We start from the raw sequence: 21,833 nt of genomic DNA on the forward strand, positions 1-21,833 counted from the left end.
GCACTGTCCCAGGCTTGTGACATATGCTGACTCCAAAATCTTACAACAACCCTTCAAGATATATAATAATGAGTATAATAATAATTATAATAATAATAATATTATAATAATAATAGTATTATAATAATAACAGTAAATACTTCTATAGCACTCACGCTGTGCCAAGACCATTCTGTGTACTTTGCATTCACTAACCCATTGAATCCCATACAACAACCTTGTGCCATAGCTTCCATCCGTATGGTCTACTTACAGTTGAAGAAGCTAAGACTTAATGCCTTTGGTTACTAACGTTAAATAACTTTCATGAGCTCACACAGCCAGGTGTTAGTGGAGGCAGGAGGCAGCATGGTTCCTGAGTCCATGCTCTTCATCACGCTATATGATCACCTCTGTTGGCAAAGGAACTGAAGCTAAGAGAGATTAAGTGATTTGCCCCCGGTCACATGGTAAGCAGATGTCAGAGCCAAGTCCAAGTTTGCCTGATCTCAGGGTCTGTCCTCTCCTTCTTTCTCTGAACTTCCTCTTCTTATTTAGCAGGGCTTGTCAATTTTTTTCCTTAAAGGGCTAGATAGTAAATATTTTAGGCTTTGTGGGCAATAAAGACTCTCTTGAAACTTAGAATTGTGGCAAGAAAGTAGCCATAGAAAATTTATAAATCAAAGAGCGTGGCTGTGGTCCAGTAAGATGTTATTTATGGATTTTTAAATTTGAACTTCATATGATATTCACATGTCATGAAATACTGTTCTTTTGATTTTTTTTTTTTTTTTTTTTTTGCTTTTTAGGGCTGCACCCATGGCATATGGAGGTTCCCAGGCTAGGGGTCGAATCAGAGCTACAGCTACCGGCCTGTGCCACAGCCCCAGCAATGCAGGATCTGAGCCGAATCTTTGACCTACACCACAGCTCATGGCAATGCCAGATCCTTAACCCACTGAGTGAGGCTAGGGACCGAACGCACATCCTCAGGATTCCTAGTCATCGGATTTGTTTCCACTGCACCAAGATAGGAACTCCCCCTGCCCCTGCCCTTTTTTTTTTTTTTTGTATTTTCAGGGCTGCACCTGAGGCATATGGAGGTTCCCAGGCTAGGGGTCGAATCGAAGCTGTAGCAATGGCCTACGCCACAGCCACAGCAATGTGGGATCCAAGCCGCGTCTGCGACCCACACCACAGCTCATGGCAACACTGGATCCTTAACGCACTGAGTGAGGCCAGGGATCAAACCTGTGTCCTCAGGGATGCTAGTCAGATTCGTTTCCGATGAGCCACTATGGAAACTCCTGATTTTTTTTAACCATTAAAAAATGTTAAAAACATTCTTAATTCAGAGCTGTACAAAAACAGATGGTGGGTTTTACCTGCAAGTAAACCATAGTTTGCTGCTTTATGGCATCATTGTATCCTAGTATGCATCTATTTGCCGCTTTGCTTTCTCTTTCCTTGAACAATTCAACTTGGGCCCAAAACATGCATGCCCAGCTGAGAAAATACGAGTCCTTCAGTAAATGAAATTTGCATGCCTTAGACAGCAGTTCAGAAACCAGTGACCTTTCCTGGAGCATGCCTTGTGGGGCTTCCACCCTCAACTCCAAGCAATTTTTCAGAAATTTCCTTCCAACTACTTTGAGAGAGGTTGCAGTAACTACATTTTCTCATCACCTTAGTTTTAAGATGAGATTCTAGAGTCCTCTGAGCAGTTGCCTGGCTGGCTAGGCTTGGTTTTGATTCTGAACTTGCACCAAATTGAGAACTTTAGACCTGTGATGACAATCCGATTATTGTGCTCCTGGGAGTGGAAGGGACCGTCAGGGTGGGGTGGGTGGCAGAGTAGGGGAAGGGTGCCATGGTCCTTGGTTGGCTTGGGGTCAGAGGGGCAGGGCTTACGGCTCAAAGAGGCCTCAGGGCTTGGTGTTAATCCATTTTAATTCAACTATAATGGGAATAAATAGGTTTTAGGTTTAGGACTGTAAATACTGCTTAGAACCTTGACTCTGGAGAAACTAATAAAAGCTGCAAACTAGCATCTTGCAAGCAAACTTTCAGAATAAAATTCATTTGAAATACAGAGGATCTCTATACAAAAATAAAGTGATTTGGAAGTTCCCAGGGTGGCTTAGCGGGTTAAGGACCTAATGTTGTCTCTGTGAGGATTCGGGTTCAATCCCTGGCCTTACTCAGTGGGTTAAGGATATGGTGTTGCCATGAGCTGTGGGGTAGACCCCAGCTGCAGCTCTGATTTGACCCCTAGCCCAGGAACTTCCATATGCTTCAGGCATATCTATAAAAAGAAAAAAAAAGTGATTTAAAAGTGATTTCCATTAGTGAAATTTGGAGGAGGAATTTAATCATTATTTGTAGCAATTAGAAACATGCTAAGGGGAATTACTGAAGTAGAGTTGAGAATTAGTGAAATGAACTCTCGTAAGAGGAAACTTAAGATAAAATACTCCCTGAAAAGACGTTTCCTGGAAAGGCAGTGACATTATTTTTAAAAATACTTTTTACTTCAGTTATGTACAGAAAAGTGAACACATCATAGGTCTGCAGTTTGATGGATTTTCACAAACTGAACATGCTCGTGGAACCAGCTTCTGGATCAGGACATTAGATACTTCTTATACTATCCAGGACTCCTTATTTATAAGAGAGTAAAAGTAGGGGCCTGGTTGGAGGGATTGGTCAGAAAAAGTGTCTCACAACTGGACTTGCTTAGGAAGCTTGATTTCACTTGAGATGCCTTGGGGAGGGTGATGGCATTGCAAGGTGTGGGTGACACATGGAGTTGCTGCAGCTTTGGGGTCACACTCTTTTTAGGTCTAACTTTGCCTCTGCCCTCGCCTCGCTCTGCGACTCTAGGCAGGGTTCTCAACCCCCTGAAGTCTCTGCAGCTGCGAATATTTTTCTCCATGAAATCAGCCGCCAGCTTGCTTGCTGTTAGGTGCTCAGGATCTGATACAATGCCTGCCGCATAGGAAGCCCCAAAGTTTTTTTGTTTTTTTTTTAATGAATAAAACAGCTAAGAGAAATACATATATAACCCTTAGAAAATGCTCAACAATATAAATAAAAGTCACAATATAACCTACGGATACATTTGTGAATATATTCCCAAGAAAGTTGTTCTCCCTAAAAGTAACTTCCATAAATGCATATATTTAACATGTAAAATAACACTTGTTAATTATGGTGAAACATTGGAACCAACTCAAAGACTGGGGAGTGGCTGTGCGGTTGTGAATTGCTGAAACAGTGGAAAGCTAGTTTGCTGAACGCTGGCAGGTATGTAGACTGTGGAAAATAGAAAAATTTCTAGATTGAAAAAATGTTGAGGAGACATACCCAAGTGTGTATTTGTTAGAGATTGAAAATGGAATAAGCATTTGGAGTGCTCGAGTTTAGAGATGGCTATACTTTCCCCCGAAATTGCTTTAAGATTTTTGGAATTGACTTTCTTTCCCCCACAAAAAAAAGAAATGAAATGAAGCGTGCAGGGTCCCTGCTGGGCTGCAGAAGGGTGGCTGAGAGCAGGCGCTGGCATGAGGCGAGTTGCCCAGACGTGTGATGATTTCCTAATCATCTAAGTGTGTGAGATTCACGGCAGAAGCAATTTCCTTAATGAATGAATTGGCTGCTGCCCGTGCAGGTCCTTTGCCCGAGATTCTTTTAAGAAGGATGACATTTGACAGGCCATCCCTGGCCGAGGGCTAACATGGGTTCATCTTTTGGAAAAAAATAGAAGGGCTTTATCCGCATTTTGAAGTAAGCCACCTCAATCAAAGCCCAGATGACCTAAAACTTGCAATGACTATCATCAGTCAGTAAGAGTCATAATTTCGTCCTAGTTTTATATTGTGCTCTATCATTGTATTTATTTTTTATTTTAAAACTTATTATTTGCATGCTTATCAATCTGCAGGGGCTTTCTCACAAGGCAATCAAGGGAGTATTCGCAGATGTACAAAGCCGTATAAAAGCACAAGCACAGGAGTTGTAGCTCAGCAGGTTATGAACGAGGTTCAATCCCTGGCTTTGCTCGGTGGGTTACGGATCTGGTGTTGCTGTTGCCATGCGCTGTGGTGTAGGTCACAGATGCGGCTTGGATCCTGTGTTGCTGTGGCTGTGGTGTGGGCAGGCAGCTGCAGCTCTGATTCGGCCCCTAGCCTGGGAACCTCCGTATGCTGTGGGTGCGCCCCCTACCCCAAATGACACAAGCACAGATCATTGCTGTTTTGTTTTTTTTTTTATCATTTCCATCTGGTCCTTACAAGCTCCCTGTGATGAAGGTAGGGCTGCGCTCACTCCAGTTTTTCAGATGAGGAAGAGGCTGAAGAGGACCGGTCATCTCAGCAGAGGGTGATGATGGAGGTGTGGGGGGTGTTCTGGCAACACAGTGGGGGCACCTGATCTGGCAGTGGATCAAGGGATCAAAGAAGATTTTCAAGAAGAGGTAGAAGGTGAGGGAGTGAGTCTTTCCAGGCGACTAGGATAGCACAGAGTGTGTCTGAAGAGAGTGGTAGTGGAGGGTGGGTAATCTGTTAGCTGGGATGAGTATTGAGGTTTGTGAAAGGAGGGCTCCCTACTGGACAGCCCTCAGCCTCCAGAAGATGGATGGACTAGGACGCTTCATCTCCAAGCCCTCCCTTTTGTCTGCCTCTGTGCCTTTCCTTTGGTTCATGCAATTCCCTTTGCAAGACGAAGCTTCCTTGCCCTCCTTCTCTATCTGTCTGAACCCTGGGGTCTGGGGAAGGCGTCTTTTCTGTGAAAATCATGGGAAAAGGAGAGAGGGAAGAGAAATCAAGTTAATGGAGACCTGAGAGGTTCTGAGGTTGATGGTTTATGAAATCCAGTCTGACTTAAGTCCTAAAAGGGTGGCTCGGTGCATCCCTCATGATGCTCTCTGAAGTCATTCTTGGTAACTCGTCCATACGGAGCGACCTATAATGGGAGCACCCCAACTAGCCACGAGCGAAATACCTCTGAAAACCTGCTTCTAGTTTCCACCCAGAGGCCCTTTTAGGGAAACTCTCTCTCCTTAGGTGACATTCCACTGAAATCAAGCCTATCAACCGTCCACACCTTACGTGCCCCATAGCAGCTCCGTTGGGCGCACATGTGACACACCATCTGAAGAGGATCCGTCGTGTCTATATAGGGTATCGCTCTAATCTAGACCAGAGCTCCTTCCCCTCCCCCTCTCCCAGCTCCATATTTAGCCATCTGAGGGTAACACATGTCATCAAGCTTTACCATCTGTCTTCACCACTACGGAATAATGCAGAAGTTTGTGTTCTTGTACTCATGGGGCAGGCGATAAAGCTTTCTCCCTTGGCCTCATTGTTAATAGAATCGCAGAGAGCTAACCTTGTCCATCATTTTACAATTTGGGGAACTGAGGTCAGCCCTGAGAGCTGGCTTGATGTGCCTACACCACAGCTCGCGGCAACGCCAGATCGTTAACCCACTGAGCGAGGCCAGGGATGGAACCCGCATCCCCACAGATACTGGTTGGGTTTGTTCCTGCCGAGCCACGAAGGAATTCTTGGTTGGACAGCGTCCTTTTCTCCAGTCTGAGTCCTTGGAGTTCTCTGAGTGGCAAAGCTCAAGACACCTATTTCTTTGTTCACATCGTATTATTATTTTCATGCTAAGAAGACTATATAGTTTATGGAATATACATACATATTGTGGTCACGACTGGGTATAAGACACAGAGCACCTTTGCCACAGAAACCTCTTTGGCACTTTGGGAATTTGAAGTAGCACGGAGAGTACTTGTTTATCATTATATTTAGTAATTGCTATTTAACAATGACATTAGTAACAAGGACTATTTATTGTGTGTTTTCCATGTGTCGACTCCGTACTTACATGTACATGATCACTAAGGGTTTTATACATCGAAGCGCACTTGATATTCTCAACAACTCCGTGTTGTCGATATTTTCACATCCCACTTTACAGAAAAACCAAGGCTTAGGGAGGTTAAGAAACTATTCTAAGGTCGTTGTCACACAGGGAGTCAGTTGGTCAGTCCACATCCAATTGCAGACCTAGCCCGTATTCTTAACAATTTGACCTCAGTGACTTCTTTTTGTAGATATTTCCTTGGGAAATTTGCTTTACCCAGTCAGTCTCTTAGCTTTTATTTAATAACCAAAAGCCTGACACATGCGTGTTTTTCCTAGTCCTGGTTCTTCTACAGGGGGAGGTCAAAATCAAATTTAAAACATGTCCTAAGAGATCTTGGCACCGGACTAAGTAACAAGGCATCACAAATGCTTCATTTACATCCTCCATGTCTGAGGAGCTAAAGTCTGCGAGCTCAGGAGCTCCCAAGGGGACTTTGCTCAAAGGTCTAGTGACAAAGAGGTATCCATGACAACCACGTATGAGTGACCCAATGTGAGTCTTCAGATAGAGTCCAGGAGAATATTTGATGTCCCTGCCACTATGCTTGGACTTTCACTATTTGGCATTTTAAATAAATAGTAGTAGAAGTTGAAAAATATGGTGCCTGCCCATGGATCCCACATGCCAGGTTCTATGCTAAGCCAAACTCTCCACATACTGCAGTGTTATGATAATTGCATCAAGAAGATGCTTTTCTTATTTTCATGATGAAACCAAGGCTCAGAGAGGTGAAATACCTTGGCCAAGGTTGCCCAGCTTCTGCTTGGTAAAAAATGAGTATGTGAAAATCATGTGAATGATTTGTTTGATTCATTTGTAAAGGCTATTATGTGTAATTAAACAGAGACTGTGGGTTGACAAAGATAAAAATGTCTTGGAAGGAAATGTCAAGATTTAGAGGAATGATTTTTTTTTTAGAGTTTTGAAGTAGACCTATAGGTCTGTTTTACATTATTTTTCATGTGACATGTCAGAAAGATTGCCCATGGAGGAGGTTATAAACCCAGACTGTATTAATAACCTTTACTTTGAAATGTGATCCCAAAGACCTTTCCTTTGTCTAAAGCTGGGCTGGCCTTGAGATGAAATCCCTCAGCAGACAGGACACCGTCTCTAAGGCTGATCTCATCGTCTGAAGCTCTTTCACCTGCAGTGAAGGAGAATTCGTTTGACCCTTTCATGAAATTCAGATTCCGCCACATTTATGCAGCCCTGTTTAAGTGGCCGGCACCAAATATGGTTGCTTTTAAGTAAGTTTTTTTGGTTTAACCAGAGGCCTAGCAGAGTTCCTGATACATAGGTAGCTGTTCAGAAAATAAAGAAATAGTTTTATCCTCACCACATCTCTGAGAAGTGGTTCCTAAATTTGTCACAAATTTGCAGATGTGTAAACCTTGCATGATGTGAGGCTTGGAGAGTAAGCAACATGCTCAAAGCCGTGTCGTTGTATATATAGGTAATGAAGTCTGATTTCAGATGCAGAAAATGCCAAGGACGGCACCCTTCCTGTTACATCTATAGCCAATTTTTTGTAAAAAACTCAAGGGAAAAAAACCACAGCAAATTTTTAGAGTCCTGATGATTTCTCCTCTCTGACCTGAGCATGAATTCCCACAAAAACCAAGGACTAGATGATGAGTTAATCAATGAAAGGAGGTGCTTGTAGTATCCATGGCTCATCGCATTGCTCTTTCTTGCAGTTCCCCAAGTGGCTGGGATCCATTAGAGACTGAAGCGGCAGAGATCATTGTCGGCGCTGTCCCCATTTCTCGGAGCAGAAGCCAGCAGAGAGCTGTTGGAACACATCCCTTTTGCACAACAGGTTGCTATTGAGGTTTTTTTCATGTTGCCACCTGAGCAGTTGCTGGTGGGCTGATTTTAGAGATCAAATCAGCTTCTGCTTCTTGACTGGGTGGGGTTTGGCGTGCAAGGGTTGGGGTATAACAGATCCGAGCTTCACCACCAAGGGAGAGCAGGTTAGACGGGTGGGGTTGGGTGGCTCCACTGAGGTGGGCCCCCTGTTTCCTCAGCTTGCCAATGAAGAAGCTCCCCATCATCACACACGGGAAAAAAAGACTCAATTTCTCCCCTTCTCTTTCTTGATCCAGTTGAAGACCGGCCTTTAGAGGTTTCCCAAGTAGATGGTGCGTCTTCTTTGGATGGACTGGACCAAGTAATAGGCTGCAAACTGCTCTGGGGTCCCAAGAACACTGACACTTGTGGTTTTCATTCCCCGTGTTGAATGGCGTTTGCTTCCGAAGCCCACTGAGGGCTCGTTTCCTCAGGATTCTGAACTTGAAACTAGGAACCCTTGCTGGGAAGATGCTGAGTTCCATCAAATGTGTGTTGGTGGGAGACTCCGCTGTGGGGAAAACCTCCCTGTTGGTGCGCTTCACCTCCGAAACCTTCCCCGAGCACTACAAGCCCACGGTGTACGAGAACACGGGCGTGGACGTCTTCATGGACGGCATCCAGATCAGCCTGGGCCTCTGGGACACAGCTGGCAACGACGCCTTCCGGAGTATCCGCCCCCTGTCCTACCAGCAGGCGGACGTGGTGCTGATGTGCTACTCCGTGGCCAATTATAACTCCTTCCTGAACCTGAAGAACAAGTGGATCGGTGAAGTCAGGAACAACCTGCCCTGCACCCCCGTGCTGGTGGTGGCCACCCAGACGGACCAGCGGGAGGTGGGGCCCCACCGGGCCTCCTGCGTCAGTGCCGTTGAAGGCAAGAGACTGGCCCAGGACGTGAGAGCCAAGGGCTACTTGGAGTGCTCAGCCCTCAGCAACCGGGGGGTGCAGCAGGTGTTTGAGTGTGCCGTCCGAACTGCCGTCAACCAAGCCAGGAGACGCAACAGAAGGAGGTTCTTCCCGCTTAATGAGTGCAAGATCCTCTAAACCTCAGAGACTGCACCCAGCACGCACTCACCGCCAAGACTAATGGGCATGGATGGAAGAGCGGGCCGGCCAGCAAGGATTGATGCTCCTTCCGGGTATGTCCTGACCGCGTTTCCTTTCGGATACAGTTGTGGATGAGACTGGCTATTTTAACTAAATACATTCTACAAATGAAGAACTCTTTGCCAAGTACAGTTAGAGGATCCCTTGGGAAACTGTAATGAATATTCTCTCTTCGACTAAAAAAAAAAAAACCAAAGTGGTCTCCATAATTTTGGACAATGAAGTGAGTTTTCCAAAGAATTCCATATTTAAAGACACATTTTATTTAAATAACAAAATGACTAGCACTTGGATATAGTTAGTATTCACACTTGGAAATTCCTTTCCTACCTACTCACAAACACAAACTGACATATGAGTGAAATGACCATCTAGGGCTCTACCATATGTTTGTAATATTATTCTTTTCACCTGAAGTAGTAACTGTGTTGAAACCACTTGCCTGCTAGATTTTACTAAGTAATCAAATTTGAAAATTATTAACTGATCCTTGCCATTATTTTTCTACCCACTTGTTATTCAGAGTTGTATTAAAATACAGTTTAAGGACATAAGAGACTTTAATACTGCCTAATGATTTTAAACAGCTGTCATTTTATGTCACCGAAATTATTTTTAAAAAGCATTTCTTATTTATGGTATGGCCTTTCACCCAAAGAACTCCAATTATGCCCTGTCTTCCTCTCTTATTCATCAACACAGATGGAAAGGAAACCTTTCAGGTAGAGAATCAGCTCCAAGTGATGGAGAGATGCACGTTGCCTGCTTCTTCAGACACTGGGGTTTCCTATCTGGTTGTAGGTCTTGTGAAAGAGTAGGCTCCAAGTTCCATATGATGGTGATTTAGCAAATTTGTCATTTGAGCTCTCAACTGAGCTGGCCTGGCAACATAATTTATTAATTTTAGGATCTAATCATGAAGGTGTCTACATGTATATGCATGTGTTTAAGGGGAAAATATAGAATTTGTAGCTTTTAATATTTTATGAATATGAAACACCCGAGTGGACAAAAATCACAAATTCCAGGCACAGGGAATGGGAAAACAGTATAGCAATTACTTAGATAATAAAACAGTTATCAGGGGGAAACACTGAATAAATAGGGACACCCCTTTAACACCCATTCTATCAGATAGCTTAAAAGCAATGGTTATTGACCATCGGTTAAAGTTGGGAACGGAGGCCTGTGTAATTTAAGAAATTGTGAAGGCTGGAACCCAGGTGTTTCCTTTCCTCACCTAATCAAATAAAACCTAGACCCACTGTGAACCACTTTTATTAAAGCACATCTTTGTTTTATAGAATAATGTGCCACAACACAACAATGGTAAGGCAGCAGCATAAATAGCTACGTTGACATAACCAAACCAACTAAGTTCCCTTAGGTGGCCAATTCTTTATAGCTCTGATCTGTGCCAAAGTCAAATGAGTTCTCATCTCCACACTGCCCTCTCTTTTTCTTCTCTCATTGACATCCAGTGCAAGGGCTGGGACCAGGGTCTTAGTCTCTAGGGCTGAGGTTCCCTCAATAACCTGGGGCTGACTTATCTGCCTTCGCCCAGACAGCTCCAACTCTCCAGGCCCATGGCTCTTCCTTGCCTCTCTGTCACCTGGTCCCTTGACTTGAAAGCTACTTTATCCAGCTCTCTCTATGGGGCGTCACGAGGCTGACCAGGCAGGGGCCCAGGCAGGGGAGGCAACGGGAGCTCATCCCTTCTTGATATCTTTGTTGATCCTCTTCTCCAGCAATTGCAAATGGTCTTCAATAATTGGTGCAGACTTTCCTTCAGGGCCAGGCTTTAGGGCGAGGGGGGGTATTTAACATGATAGCAGAAATAAATTTCTAATGACTATAATTGGCGCTCCCCAAGAATTCTTTCTTTTCCTTCTTTCTTTCTCTCTTTTCCATCTCTTTTCCATTTTTCTTTGTTTCCCTTCCTTTCTTTTCTTTCTTTGTTCCTTCTTTCTTTTTCTTTCCCTCCCTCCCTTCCTTCCTTCCCTCCTTCTGTCCTTCCTTTCTTTCTACCTCTCTTTCTTTCCACCCCTCCCTTCCTTCCTTCTTTCAGGAGACTGGTGTAGGGAGGATGGGTAGGGATCTGAAAATGAGAAGGGCCCAGATGCTTGATTCTAAGTGAGGGAAGAGGAGACAGAGGAAGCAGTAGAGGAGGGAAGGCCAGAGAGTGCACGGCCGACGACTTGGCCTTCCACCCAGGCAGACACACACAGGAGCCCTCTGCTTATCGGCTGGACCCAAGCTTAAAGGTTCCCTCTGGGAACCCTCCCACTTGAGAAAAGGAAGTAAGCTGTCCCCAGGGATGTGGCCTGGCCGAAATGGAGGCCAGCTGGTGTCTGTCTTCCCTCCTGGACCACCATTCTTGAAGGCAGAGCCGCCTTCTGTTCCTCTCCATGTGCTCCTGGCCCAGCTCAGGGAAGGAACCATAGCTCAACAATGTTGTCTTGCATTGAATTGGAGAGAAGGACAAGAATTGGGTTGATGTGCCGCCAAGTGGTTATGGGAAGTGGAGGTGAGGGACCCTCATGAGCCTTGCAGGGGGAAGAGTCATTCTGTGGGAATCCATGCAGTGCAGGTTCTACATGACTGAATACTGACTTTTCCTGCCTCACTCAGGCTTGTATTTCTCACATTTCTAAACTTGCAGTACCTTTCTAAACTTGTATATCAATTCATAACCATCTCAAATAGCAACATTAAATCTGCCCTTGTTTACACTGAAGCGTTGGTTTGAATGGTTGATTCACCCTATTCTGACACTGACTAAATGGGGCGGCGCGGCAGAAGCTAGTGTGATGAAATTAGGCCGAGTGATAAGAAAGCAGAAAGCATCCCAATGGTTAGAGTTTGCTGAGGGCTTTGGATGTGCCAGGCCCTGTGCTAAGTGCCTGAGTGTGTGTCATCTCCCTCGTGGTGTGCGTATCACCTTACAAGAGGAAACCGAGGCCTGGCACATTGACTGACAAGCCCAAAGCCACACAGCAAGGGGAGTGGCAGCACTGGGAGTGGCAGCACCAGGAGGGGCGTGTGGGTCTGCCAGACTCCAAAGCTCTGCTCAAAACCACTGTGTCCCACTTCCGCCCATAGCAGCCCGACTGTATGGCTTTGTCACATCCCATCTCATGTAACCTTATAGGCCCCAACCCTACAAGTCAAGTGGCCTGTATTTGAAAACTTATTTTCAATAAAATATTCCAAGCCTGATCTCCGTCCTCTCCTTTGACTTTTCTTTCTGCCAATGAGAAAGGGATCCACCTACGTCACCAAGCACCATCATTTGCAAAGGGGTCTGCTTTTTTTTTTTTTTTTTTTTTGGCATTTCTTGGGCCGCTCCCACAGCATATGGAGGTTCCCAGGCTAGGGGTCGAATCAGAGCTGTAGCCTCCAGCCTAGGCCAGAGGCCACAGCAACGCAGGATCCGAGCCGCGTCTGCAACCTACACCACAGCTCACGGCTCGCCGGGTCCTCAACCCACTGAGCAAGGCCAGGGTTCGAACCCTCAACCTCATGGTTCCTAGTCGGTATTCGTTAATCACTGAGCCATGACAGGAACTCCTGCAAAGGTGTCTGCTTTAACCCTTGGCTTTTAAGTATGATTCTGTAGGCTGATTGCATGTGAACAGGTTTTCACCAGAAAGGATAAGTAAGCCACAGAAATTACTCATGATGTAACCTTCCTAAAGAGTACTTGATTCAACCTAAAGTTCACATTTCAGTCAATTCTAAAGTATATCCTGACATCGGGTTCCGTCGTGGCTCAATGGTTAACAAACCCGATTAGTATCCATGAGGACGAGGGTTCGATCCCTGGCCTTGCTCAGTGGGTTAAGGACCCAGCGTTGCATGAGCTGTGGTGTAGGTCGCAGATGCAGCTCGGATCCTGCGTTGCTGTGGCATAGGCCAGCAGCTATAGCTCTGATTCGACCCCTAGCCTGGGAGCCTCCATATGCTGCGGGTGCTGCCCTAAAAAGCCAAAAAGACAAAAAAAGAAATAAATAAAATATATCCTGACATGGAACTTCATACTTAATGGCACATAGATAGTCATAAAGAGGGAGTAAGAGGCCAGAGAGCTGTGACATCTTTTGGAGCAACAGAGTTTAGGTCATATGTCTTTCAGCCTCAGTTTCCCTAACTTAAAATAGATACTCATTCCTGGGTTACTCTGAGAATTAGTTCGATAATGGTGGTGGAAGTGCTTTATGCCTACAAACTATTGTTCAAACGGTTGTGTCATTATGTTTGGTAGATCTCTAAGCAGATAGATGGGCTGAACCTTCTAGATTAGATTAGATCAGAATATTCTAGAACTTGTTGTGAAAGTGGGCCACATGATGGCAAAATGTCACCCACAAAAGCAGGCACCATTTGTAGCAATGTCAAATAGATTAAGATGAGTAAAATGATACATAAAGATTGATAGGAACAAACTGCATTGGAATGCTGACTGGTTCCAGGTTTGTGCTAGGCACTTTACAGACACTGTCTCATTAAATACTCAGAACACGCTCATAAGGGAGATATTACTCTCTTTCTGTTAAGAAATGGGGGCTTAGACTGATAGATGGTGGTACTTCCCTTGTGCAGTATTTCTCAAAATGTCCCAGATTTATTATGTGATTTTGGGGTAATTAAACTTGACCAGCTAAAAAGTATATGGTGAATTATATCATGTTCATTACACTAGCTGATTTAGCTAAGATGGTGAGAATGATTTTGTTACAGGCTGATTAGGGCTCAGCGGCCTTCCTGCATGAGCTTCCTTTTGTCACTTTTCCTGTGAAGAAGTCTCAGGTGGGAGTTCCCGTCGTGGCTCCGTGGTTAACGAATCCGACTAGGAACCATGAGGTTGAGGGTTCGATCCCTGGCCTTGCTCAGTGGGTTAACGATCCGGTGTTGCCGTGAGCTATGGTGTAGGTCGCAGACTCAGCTCGGATCCTGCGTTGCTGTGGCTGTGGTGTAGGCTGGCGGCTACAGCTCCAATTCGACCCCTAGCTTGGGAACCTCCATATGCCACGGGAGTGGCCCAAGAAATGGCAAAAAGACAAAAAAAAAAAAAGTGTCTCAGGTGTTCCTCTCTCACCATCCTGGTGGTCTCTGCTGGCCTGTCCCCACTCCCCCTACTTCCATTTTCCACCCTCGGCTGCCCTCCCCTGTGACTGGGAGGCTAACCCAGTGGAAGGCATCACCCAGGATCCCCTCCTGGCTGCCTTCCACGGGGATACACTTGGTGGGAGACTCTGACTTCTGGCTGGAAGTCAGAAGGTAGGAGAGGATAGCTGGATGTTTTTTCCTCCTTTTTTTCTGCTTCGATGATGCTTATCTGTTCATAGCTGTGAGTCCCTCCCACGTGCTGAACAGCTTCTCCTCCAAGTCTCTAGGTTTCATGGGGCCCCAGGATGGTATTTCCTCACTCTGCCCCTCAGGCCTACAGGAGATAATGGCTCCTGCAGGTGCTAATATTAAGAAGCGGCAACATTCCCCTGTGTTCCCTTTATTCAGGCCTCTACAAGTGCTGCCTCATTCAAATCTCTGCATCTGAATCATTCGGAATAAACTTGGTTTTCTATGGGATTTTGACTGATATACTCGCTAAGTATTAAAAGTCAGATATCTATATGTTTTGGGATTAGGCGAGTACTCAAAACCCTTCTGAAGGATGTGGATTTGGCAGCTCTGTCTTGAGCCTCAAAACCCAGGAAATATCACTCTCTGACTTCTATTTGCTTGGAAGAGAAAGGAGTAATTGATTAACTCTAATCTGAATAAGAAAAAGAATAGTTCTGGGATAGCATATTCAAGAATTGTGGTGCTTCTAAAGATGTTAATATTAAGGTGCTGATTTTTTCATTTTTTATTTATTTTTATTTTTTGCTTTTTAGGGCCGCACTTGTGGCAACTCCATGGATTTCCCAGGCTAGGGGGGTCTAATCAGAGCTACAGCTGCTGGCCTATACCACAGCCACAGCAATACCAGATCCAAGCCGCACCTGCAGCCTATACCACAGCTCACAGAAACACCAGATCCTAACCCACTGAGTGAGGCCAGGGATCAAACAGTGTCCTCATGGTTGCCAGTCTGGTTCGTTAAGCACTGAGCCGTGACGGGAGCTCCCAATGTCATTTTAAAAAGGGGGTTATCTCTTCTGGGAGAGAAGAGAATATGATTGAGCAGGGTCATCCAGCGGTGTCATAGGTACTGGTAATATTCTATTTCTTAAGTTTAGGAAGTGGGTACATGAATGACAAGATAATTTTTTTCTGTTATTTCCTTTTCAAAAGTATTCTGATGTTTTATACACTCTTTTGTGGGCCTGATACAATTCATAATTTGTGTGTGTGTGTGTGTGTGTGTGTGTGTGTGTGTGTCTTTTTGCCATTTCTTGGGCCACTCCCGTGGCATATGGAAGTTCCCAGGCTAGGGGTCAAATCGGAGCTGTAGCCACCGGCCTTCGCCAGAGCCGCAGCAATGTGGGATCCAAGCCACGTCTTCGACCTTCATCACAGCTCACGGCAGCGCTGGACCCACTGCACAAGGCCAGGGATCGAACCTGCAACCTCATGGTTCCTAGTCGGATTCGTTAACCACGGAGCCACAACAGGAACTCCACAATTCATAATTTTTGACTTTTTTTTTTTTTTAAATTCTGGTTGTACAAATTGCCAGAACTTGAATTCCAACGGTGCCACTCACAAGCTTTGCGGACTTGGGCAGGTTAACTAGCCTCTCTGCGCCTCAGTTTCCTCATCTATAAAGTGGGAAAAATAATATCACAGGACAGTGAGGGATACAAGGAATGAATACAGCTGAAGACTGCATTATGTCCGGCACAGACAACGTTTCCAATAAACGGCAGCTATATGATGATTTGCTTGTCCTATTACACACCTCAGCACTTGGAGGATCCTGCCCTGTAGTAGATGAAAGTGCTAAGCTCTTGGGACTGCGAAGGTGACCTTCCCGAAGCTCTGTGAGTTGGTGGCAGACCCAGCCCACCTCACTCCTCCCTATCACCTTTCCGTTCCCCCACTGGACCGGGACGTTCTTAGCACCAAGACTGCAAATGGCCAAAATTGCTGCTTTTGTGGCATTTAGGATCTAGTTAGGTAGGGATAGCTGTGTACGTGCAGATAATAATTACGTACACAAATCTGATAAATGGGGATGGGTGATCAGTGCTATGAAGAAATCAATTAGGACAGGGGAGAGAGAATACTCAGTAGTTAATTCTTCTGATTGAGGAGAAACCCAGATGATGTAGACAGACTGCATCGCTTAAAAATAAACCAGCCCTCTGAAAGAGAAAGCAGGCTTAACTTTTTCTCTGCTGGCCTCAAAAAAGGGACGCAGGTACTTTTCACCATTATTAGTGTTCAATACCCAGTTCCCTCCAGAAGTGACTGACGTCGCCGAGGCTTCCAGCTCACCAGCCTGTTGGATCAGCAAAGAGATTGGCACAGAAAAGTGACACGATTTGCAGAAACAGGGTGATGCTGGGGCTGGCACGGGCAGGTGGTTTCCAACAGATTCTGAAAACAAGGAAGGAAATGACTAGAACTCAGGGGTTAGATAGGGCTCTCTGGGCCCTGAGGAGTGATTCCAAGAATCTGTGTGTGTACGTGATGCACGGACTCGAGAAACAGCAAGGTGGCAGCGCACTAGAGCCCATTCGCTGTTGCAGGTGGCGGGCTTGTCTTTAAGGCCATGTTGTTTCAATAGGACATAGTAAGGTACCCGGATCTGTCTTCTGTTGGTGGAACTTTCACACTGATGGAAAGAGGCAGGAGGTGCAGTTTTCAACAGAGCTGCCAGAATTAACCAAAGGGCAGTTGTTAGATGGCAAAGTGGTCATCTCGGGGAACTAAGATTTTGATTGAAGGTTTTTTAAAACAAGTTTTCAAAAAGCCTCCAATATAGCATCGCATGCATGTGCTTCTCAAATATACCTCTCCCTCCGCCTTGTCTTCTCCTCTTCATCATTTCTCTCTCACCCATCCTTGGTCGCTCTGAAATGGTGCCAGCATTTGAAATGCTGCCGTACCCACAGAAGATGCTGAACTCTATTGCTTTTCTTTTCTTTTTCTTTTTTTTGTCTTTTTGCCGTTTTGGGGGGCCAATCCTGCAGCACATGGAGGTTCCCAGGCTAGGGGTCGAATCGGAGCTGTAGCCGCCAGCCTAGGCCACAGCCACAGCAACGCGGGATCCAAGCCGCATCTGTGACCTACACCACAGCTCACGGCAACGCCGTATCCACAACCCTCTGAGAAAGGCCAGGGACGGAACCCGCAACCCCGTGGTTTCCAGCCGGATTCGTTAACCACAGCCACGACGGGAACGCCTGAACTCTATTTCTTGAATGACTCAATGCTCATTATCACCATCTCACGATTCATTCGTCTAGCGCTTTAAAGGTGTCTAAAGCGCTTTTCCATGTCTTATGGTGAAATTGCTAGTATGTGCTCAGCATTCTATGAATGATCAAAGGCTTTGTGTGTGTTGTCTCCCATGACATCGAAACAATGGTGTGGGTTATTGTTATTTGGCCCGTTCTGCAGGTAAGGAAGCTAAGGCTTAGGAAGGCTAAGTGCCTCATCTACTCACACCTAACGCGTGCTGGGCAGAATGGGATTGTACTTAGCTCTCCTGGCTCCAAACTCCCTTTTTGCTACTTCCCCAGGCTTGCATCTGAGGCTTGAGATGACCCTGTGAGGCTGTGGGAGAGGGGAGCCTCTAGAAGGCAATGTGACCTGTCCAGGCCACGCCCAGGTACTGACCGGAAGTGGGCTCTCAGTTTCTAAGCCCTGGCGGTCACTATTATCATGCTTATTATCAGAACACATTTTTAAAAAATGGGACCCCCTCCTGTGTGGTTGTCCACTAAGCACTCATGAGGTGAGTTAAACAGACATGAATTATGTTCTCTGTTCCACAAATGGAAAAGTCGCAAGGAAATTATCTGTTCATCTAGGTCCCAAACCATGTTTGCATTAATTCTTTGGATACTGCATGCAAATTCATACTAACTTTTTCCTCTCCTGTTAGTGTATAAACTTCCATTGAGGGTCTAATATCTAAATCAACATGGCTGGAACATTTTCTTCTGTTTCTCATTATTTTTGCTAAATTATGATAATCATTTTATGCTATATAATATTACTGTTTATATAATTATATATTATATCATATATCACTATTATTATATTACATTACCCTGTATATTATATTATGTTATATTTATAATGTGATATTGTTAGACTCACATTTTAGAGTTGGAAGAGACCTCAGGGAGGATTTAGCCCAACCTCATCGCTTTGCAGATGAGGAAGCTGACTCTCCTGGCTGCCCAGGAACACAGAGCTGGACACACGCTCGCTGCAGGAAAAGCTGGGACTTGAGTGTCAGGTCTTGGCTCCCAGGGGCTCTTTCATCTTCCCTCAGGCCTCAGACCTCCCCAGGCTCTACCTTGGAGTTCTGGGCTCTGTGTCTATTTGTCTCAGGTTTCAATGATGGAAGTTTAAAGGTTTACCCTTTGCTTAAAATGTCAGAGGCATTGGCAGGTGATTAAAAAAAAAATAAAGAAAATGTCAGAGGGAAAGGCCAACACGTGAAACCAGTAGCAGTAGAGGCGCAGGAAGACACAGAACACGACAGCCAGCCAGCAGCACTGCCTCGCCTGTTCATAACAAGCTCAGCAGCCAGAGTTATGAGTCCCGCACAACCCAGAGCTGGGGGGTGGGGGGTGGGGGAGCCCAAGGGAGGTCCCTTCCTCCACCAATGCTGAGGCGGGAACTCTGCAAGCCAGCCTGGTTGGGACAGGTTAAAGCCATCAGAAAGAATCATTTTCCATAGATAAGTATTTCTACATCTGCTCCCCTGCCCCCAGATTATACAAATATTGCACAATTATTGTTGAAAAAAATTAGAAAAAACAAAGAGCAAAGCGAAAGATACTCATTAAAATCACTCTGATAATCACTGTTACATCATCTTTTGTGTTGATACCTCCAGAATTTTTTTCTTATGTGCATTATGTGTATATTTTTTAAAAATAGGATCATATGGTACAATCTGATTTTCACTCTACTTTCGAAGGTTTACTATAGAGTGAACAGCTTTTGATGTCAGCATGCTAATAAATATATATACTCCTACGCTGCTGTGTGTAAAAGGCAGCATGGTAACTATCCCAGATTTTCCAAGGACCCTAAAACCTCATTTGTTAATTGCATCTATGGGTGTCAACTGAACTTTGTACTAGAAGGGTGTGTGTGTGTGTGTGTGTGTGTCTTTGCTTAAAGCCATAGTAAAAACCAGACATATCTGGCACTGTGTACTTTATGTACATTTATTTTCTTGTAAGCACCCAAGATGAAGTTAATTTTATCATCCTCATTGTACAGATGAGGAAACTTACCAAAAGTCAGGCAGCTGGTGTGTGTCAGAGTCAAGATTCAGCCCAGGCACTGGCCCACACCAGTGCTCCTGACACCATACTTCCAAGAATGGTTCCCCTGTTTGGTTCCACACTCCAGCTCCTCAGTTACACGACTGGGAGGACCTGTAGGAACATCCAGGCCCAGAACGAAAAGGCTTATTATGACAAATGTCAAGTCCAGAGAGTTCTTTACCTTAAGTGCGTTACAGAGTTTAGCAACCACCTGTCCAGCTCTTTTGTAAGTGCAGCTCTTTTGCTTTGGTCTTCTTTGCCCATCTTCCCCCCACTGTCCTCTCATCTTTTTCTACCTTCTCTGCCCTGCCTGCGGGCTTGGGTTCCAAGGAGAAGGTTCCCAGGTGGTGGCTTAAGCCCCTCAGAGAGACAGAGCTATGAAACAAACACACCTCTTTTTGGTCCCTATTGACAGTTGTCAGATAGAACTAGTTGGCATTAGTCTCTCACAGTCACTTTCCTCTATTTTAACAGACCCCCCTCCCAGGAAGGGCTTGGGGGGGGGCATTGGGGAGGACGGAAAGGGGGGGAAGGGGGGCAGAAAACCCCCATCCTGCCACAACACAGAGCCTCGGATTTTGTTCTGCTTTGATGCTAACGTCTCTGATGCTCCCCGGTTCGTTCTGAAGTTTGGGGGTGGGGTAGGGAGGAGGGCGCGAGGGCCGCTGAGCCTCCAAGCTATGGCATAGCTCTAAGAAGCCATGCGATGGGGACCCTTGAACAGACACTTCTATTTCTCTCTCTCCAAAAAACAAAAAACAAAACATAAAAAGACAGCCATCTGGGTAAGTCTGTTGTTAGAGTTGACTGGCTGGAGGTCTGTGTAGGAGGGGCTCAGGGTTTCTCCTCTTCCGGGAGGATTTTGGAATGGATTTTTTTTTTTTTTTGCCTTTTTGCCTTTTCTAGGGCCACTCCCGCGGCATATGGAGGGTCCCAGGCTAGGGGTCCAATTGGAGCTGTAGCCGCCGGCCTACACCAGAGCCACAGCAACTTAGGATCCGAGCCACATCTGTGACCTACACCACAGCTCATGGCAAGCTGGATCCCCAACTCACTGAGCAAGGCCACGGATCGAACCCACATCCTCATGGTTCCCAGTTGGATTCGTTAACCACTGAGCCATGAGGGGAACTCTTGGAATGGAAATTATTATGTGATAAAGTTGTCTGGCCTTTCCAACAAGTCTGTGATCTTCTGATGAAACCTCTGTGGTAAAAGACCTTTTCTTTCTTTTTTTAAAATTTCCAGTCATTACAGACCAGTACTGCTTAAAAGCACAATGAGTTCCTAAGAAGAAGAAAAAAAGACAAAGTATTAATAGGGAAAAATGAAGTAGAAAAAGGACATAAAATGAAAATTCCATTTTTAATTACTAGATTCAATAGACCTTTGTCAGTTGCTAAAAAACTTTCTAAATACATACTCTCGATTTCTGTGCTTGTCTTGCTGTGATCCAGTAGCAGTCTGCACACCTACCCTGCCTGGTCTTTGGATCACACTTTGAGCAGCTTTGATCAAATGCACTCACTTCTCTGTTTGGAAAATTCACTCATTCACTTATGCATTTATTCTCTGAATAAACATTTACTAAGTTCCTGTTTTAGGCCAAGCATATAGACTGATCTCCACCTTCTTGCAGTTACTGTGACACTGTGATTATGTGTTATTATTACATAATTAAATTGCAATGGCCATGAAATGCATCAATATAATGTGGTGTTCACTGTAATAGCATTGAAGAGAAAAAAATCACCCGGACCTGATCAGGGACTGACCCTTTCTGGGTGTGATGTAATTAAAAACCTCCTTCTGGGAAGAAAATCAGTGCTCCTGATAAAACATCTACAAAATTTTCCGATAGATTGTAATGGGATTGAGGCTCGTTCTGGGAAAGCGGTCCCCCTCGCACGTCCCTCCCTTCATCTCCAGGTGACGTCAGACAACAGTCTAGTTGACCTTTAACCAGATATTTTTTTCCTTCTGTGTCTAGTCTGATTATCTGGCCATTCATATCAAGTATGAGTCCTTGAGCTGGACTCCTAGAGACCTCTCCCCTTGAAGAAAGGCTGCAAGAGAGTTTGACATGTGATCATATTTAAAGAGGATGGAAGAGACTAGGCTGGTGGGTTGGTGGAGCTGGTGGGAACCAGTGACCTTGAGCAAGCTTTGTAATCTATCCTTCTTTCTTTCCTTCTTCCCGTCTTCCTTCTTTCTTCCTTCTTGCCTTCGTCTTATTCTTCTTCCTTCTTTCTTTATCCTCTTCATTTCTTCCTTCCTTCTTTCTTTCTTTTCTCCTTCCTTCCTTCCTCCTTCCTTCTTTCTTTTTTCCGTCTTTCTTTCTTCTTTCCTTTCTTTTCCTCCCCTTCATTTCTTCTTTTTTTTTCGTTCTCTTCTTCTTCCTTTTTCGTTCTTTCTTTTCTCTCTTTCTTTCTTTCTTCCTTTCTTTCTTTTTTTCTTTTTTCTTTCTTCGTTTTTTCTTGTCTTTTCTTTCTT

The 21,833-nt window shown here is 44.9% G+C and overlaps 1 protein-coding gene across 5 annotated transcripts in view; it reads left to right on the forward strand.

Annotated features, from left to right (window-relative positions):
* Window positions 1–12,096, forward strand: part of RHOH (ras homolog family member H) — a 52,478-nt gene extending 40,382 nt beyond the window's left edge. For 4 of the 5 annotated variants that reach the window (XM_047798377.1, XM_047798380.1, XM_047798378.1 and 1 more), the window contains 2 exons: window positions 7,617–7,738; window positions 8,025–12,096. In XM_047798377.1, the coding sequence (XP_047654333.1) occupies window positions 8,239–8,814 (576 nt within the window). In that variant the 5' untranslated portion in view covers window positions 7,617–7,738; window positions 8,025–8,238 and the 3' untranslated portion in view covers window positions 8,815–12,096. Of the gene's footprint in view, window positions 1–6,982; window positions 7,167–7,616; window positions 7,739–8,024 lie in introns of all 5 variants that reach the window. The other variant, XM_047798379.1, reaches the window with a different exon arrangement.
* Window positions 12,097–21,833: the final 9,737 nt, after the last annotated feature.

The sequence above is a fragment of the Phacochoerus africanus genome, chromosome 10, assembly GCF_016906955.1.
Source record: "Phacochoerus africanus isolate WHEZ1 chromosome 10, ROS_Pafr_v1, whole genome shotgun sequence".
NCBI lineage: Eukaryota > Metazoa > Chordata > Mammalia > Artiodactyla > Suidae > Phacochoerus > Phacochoerus africanus.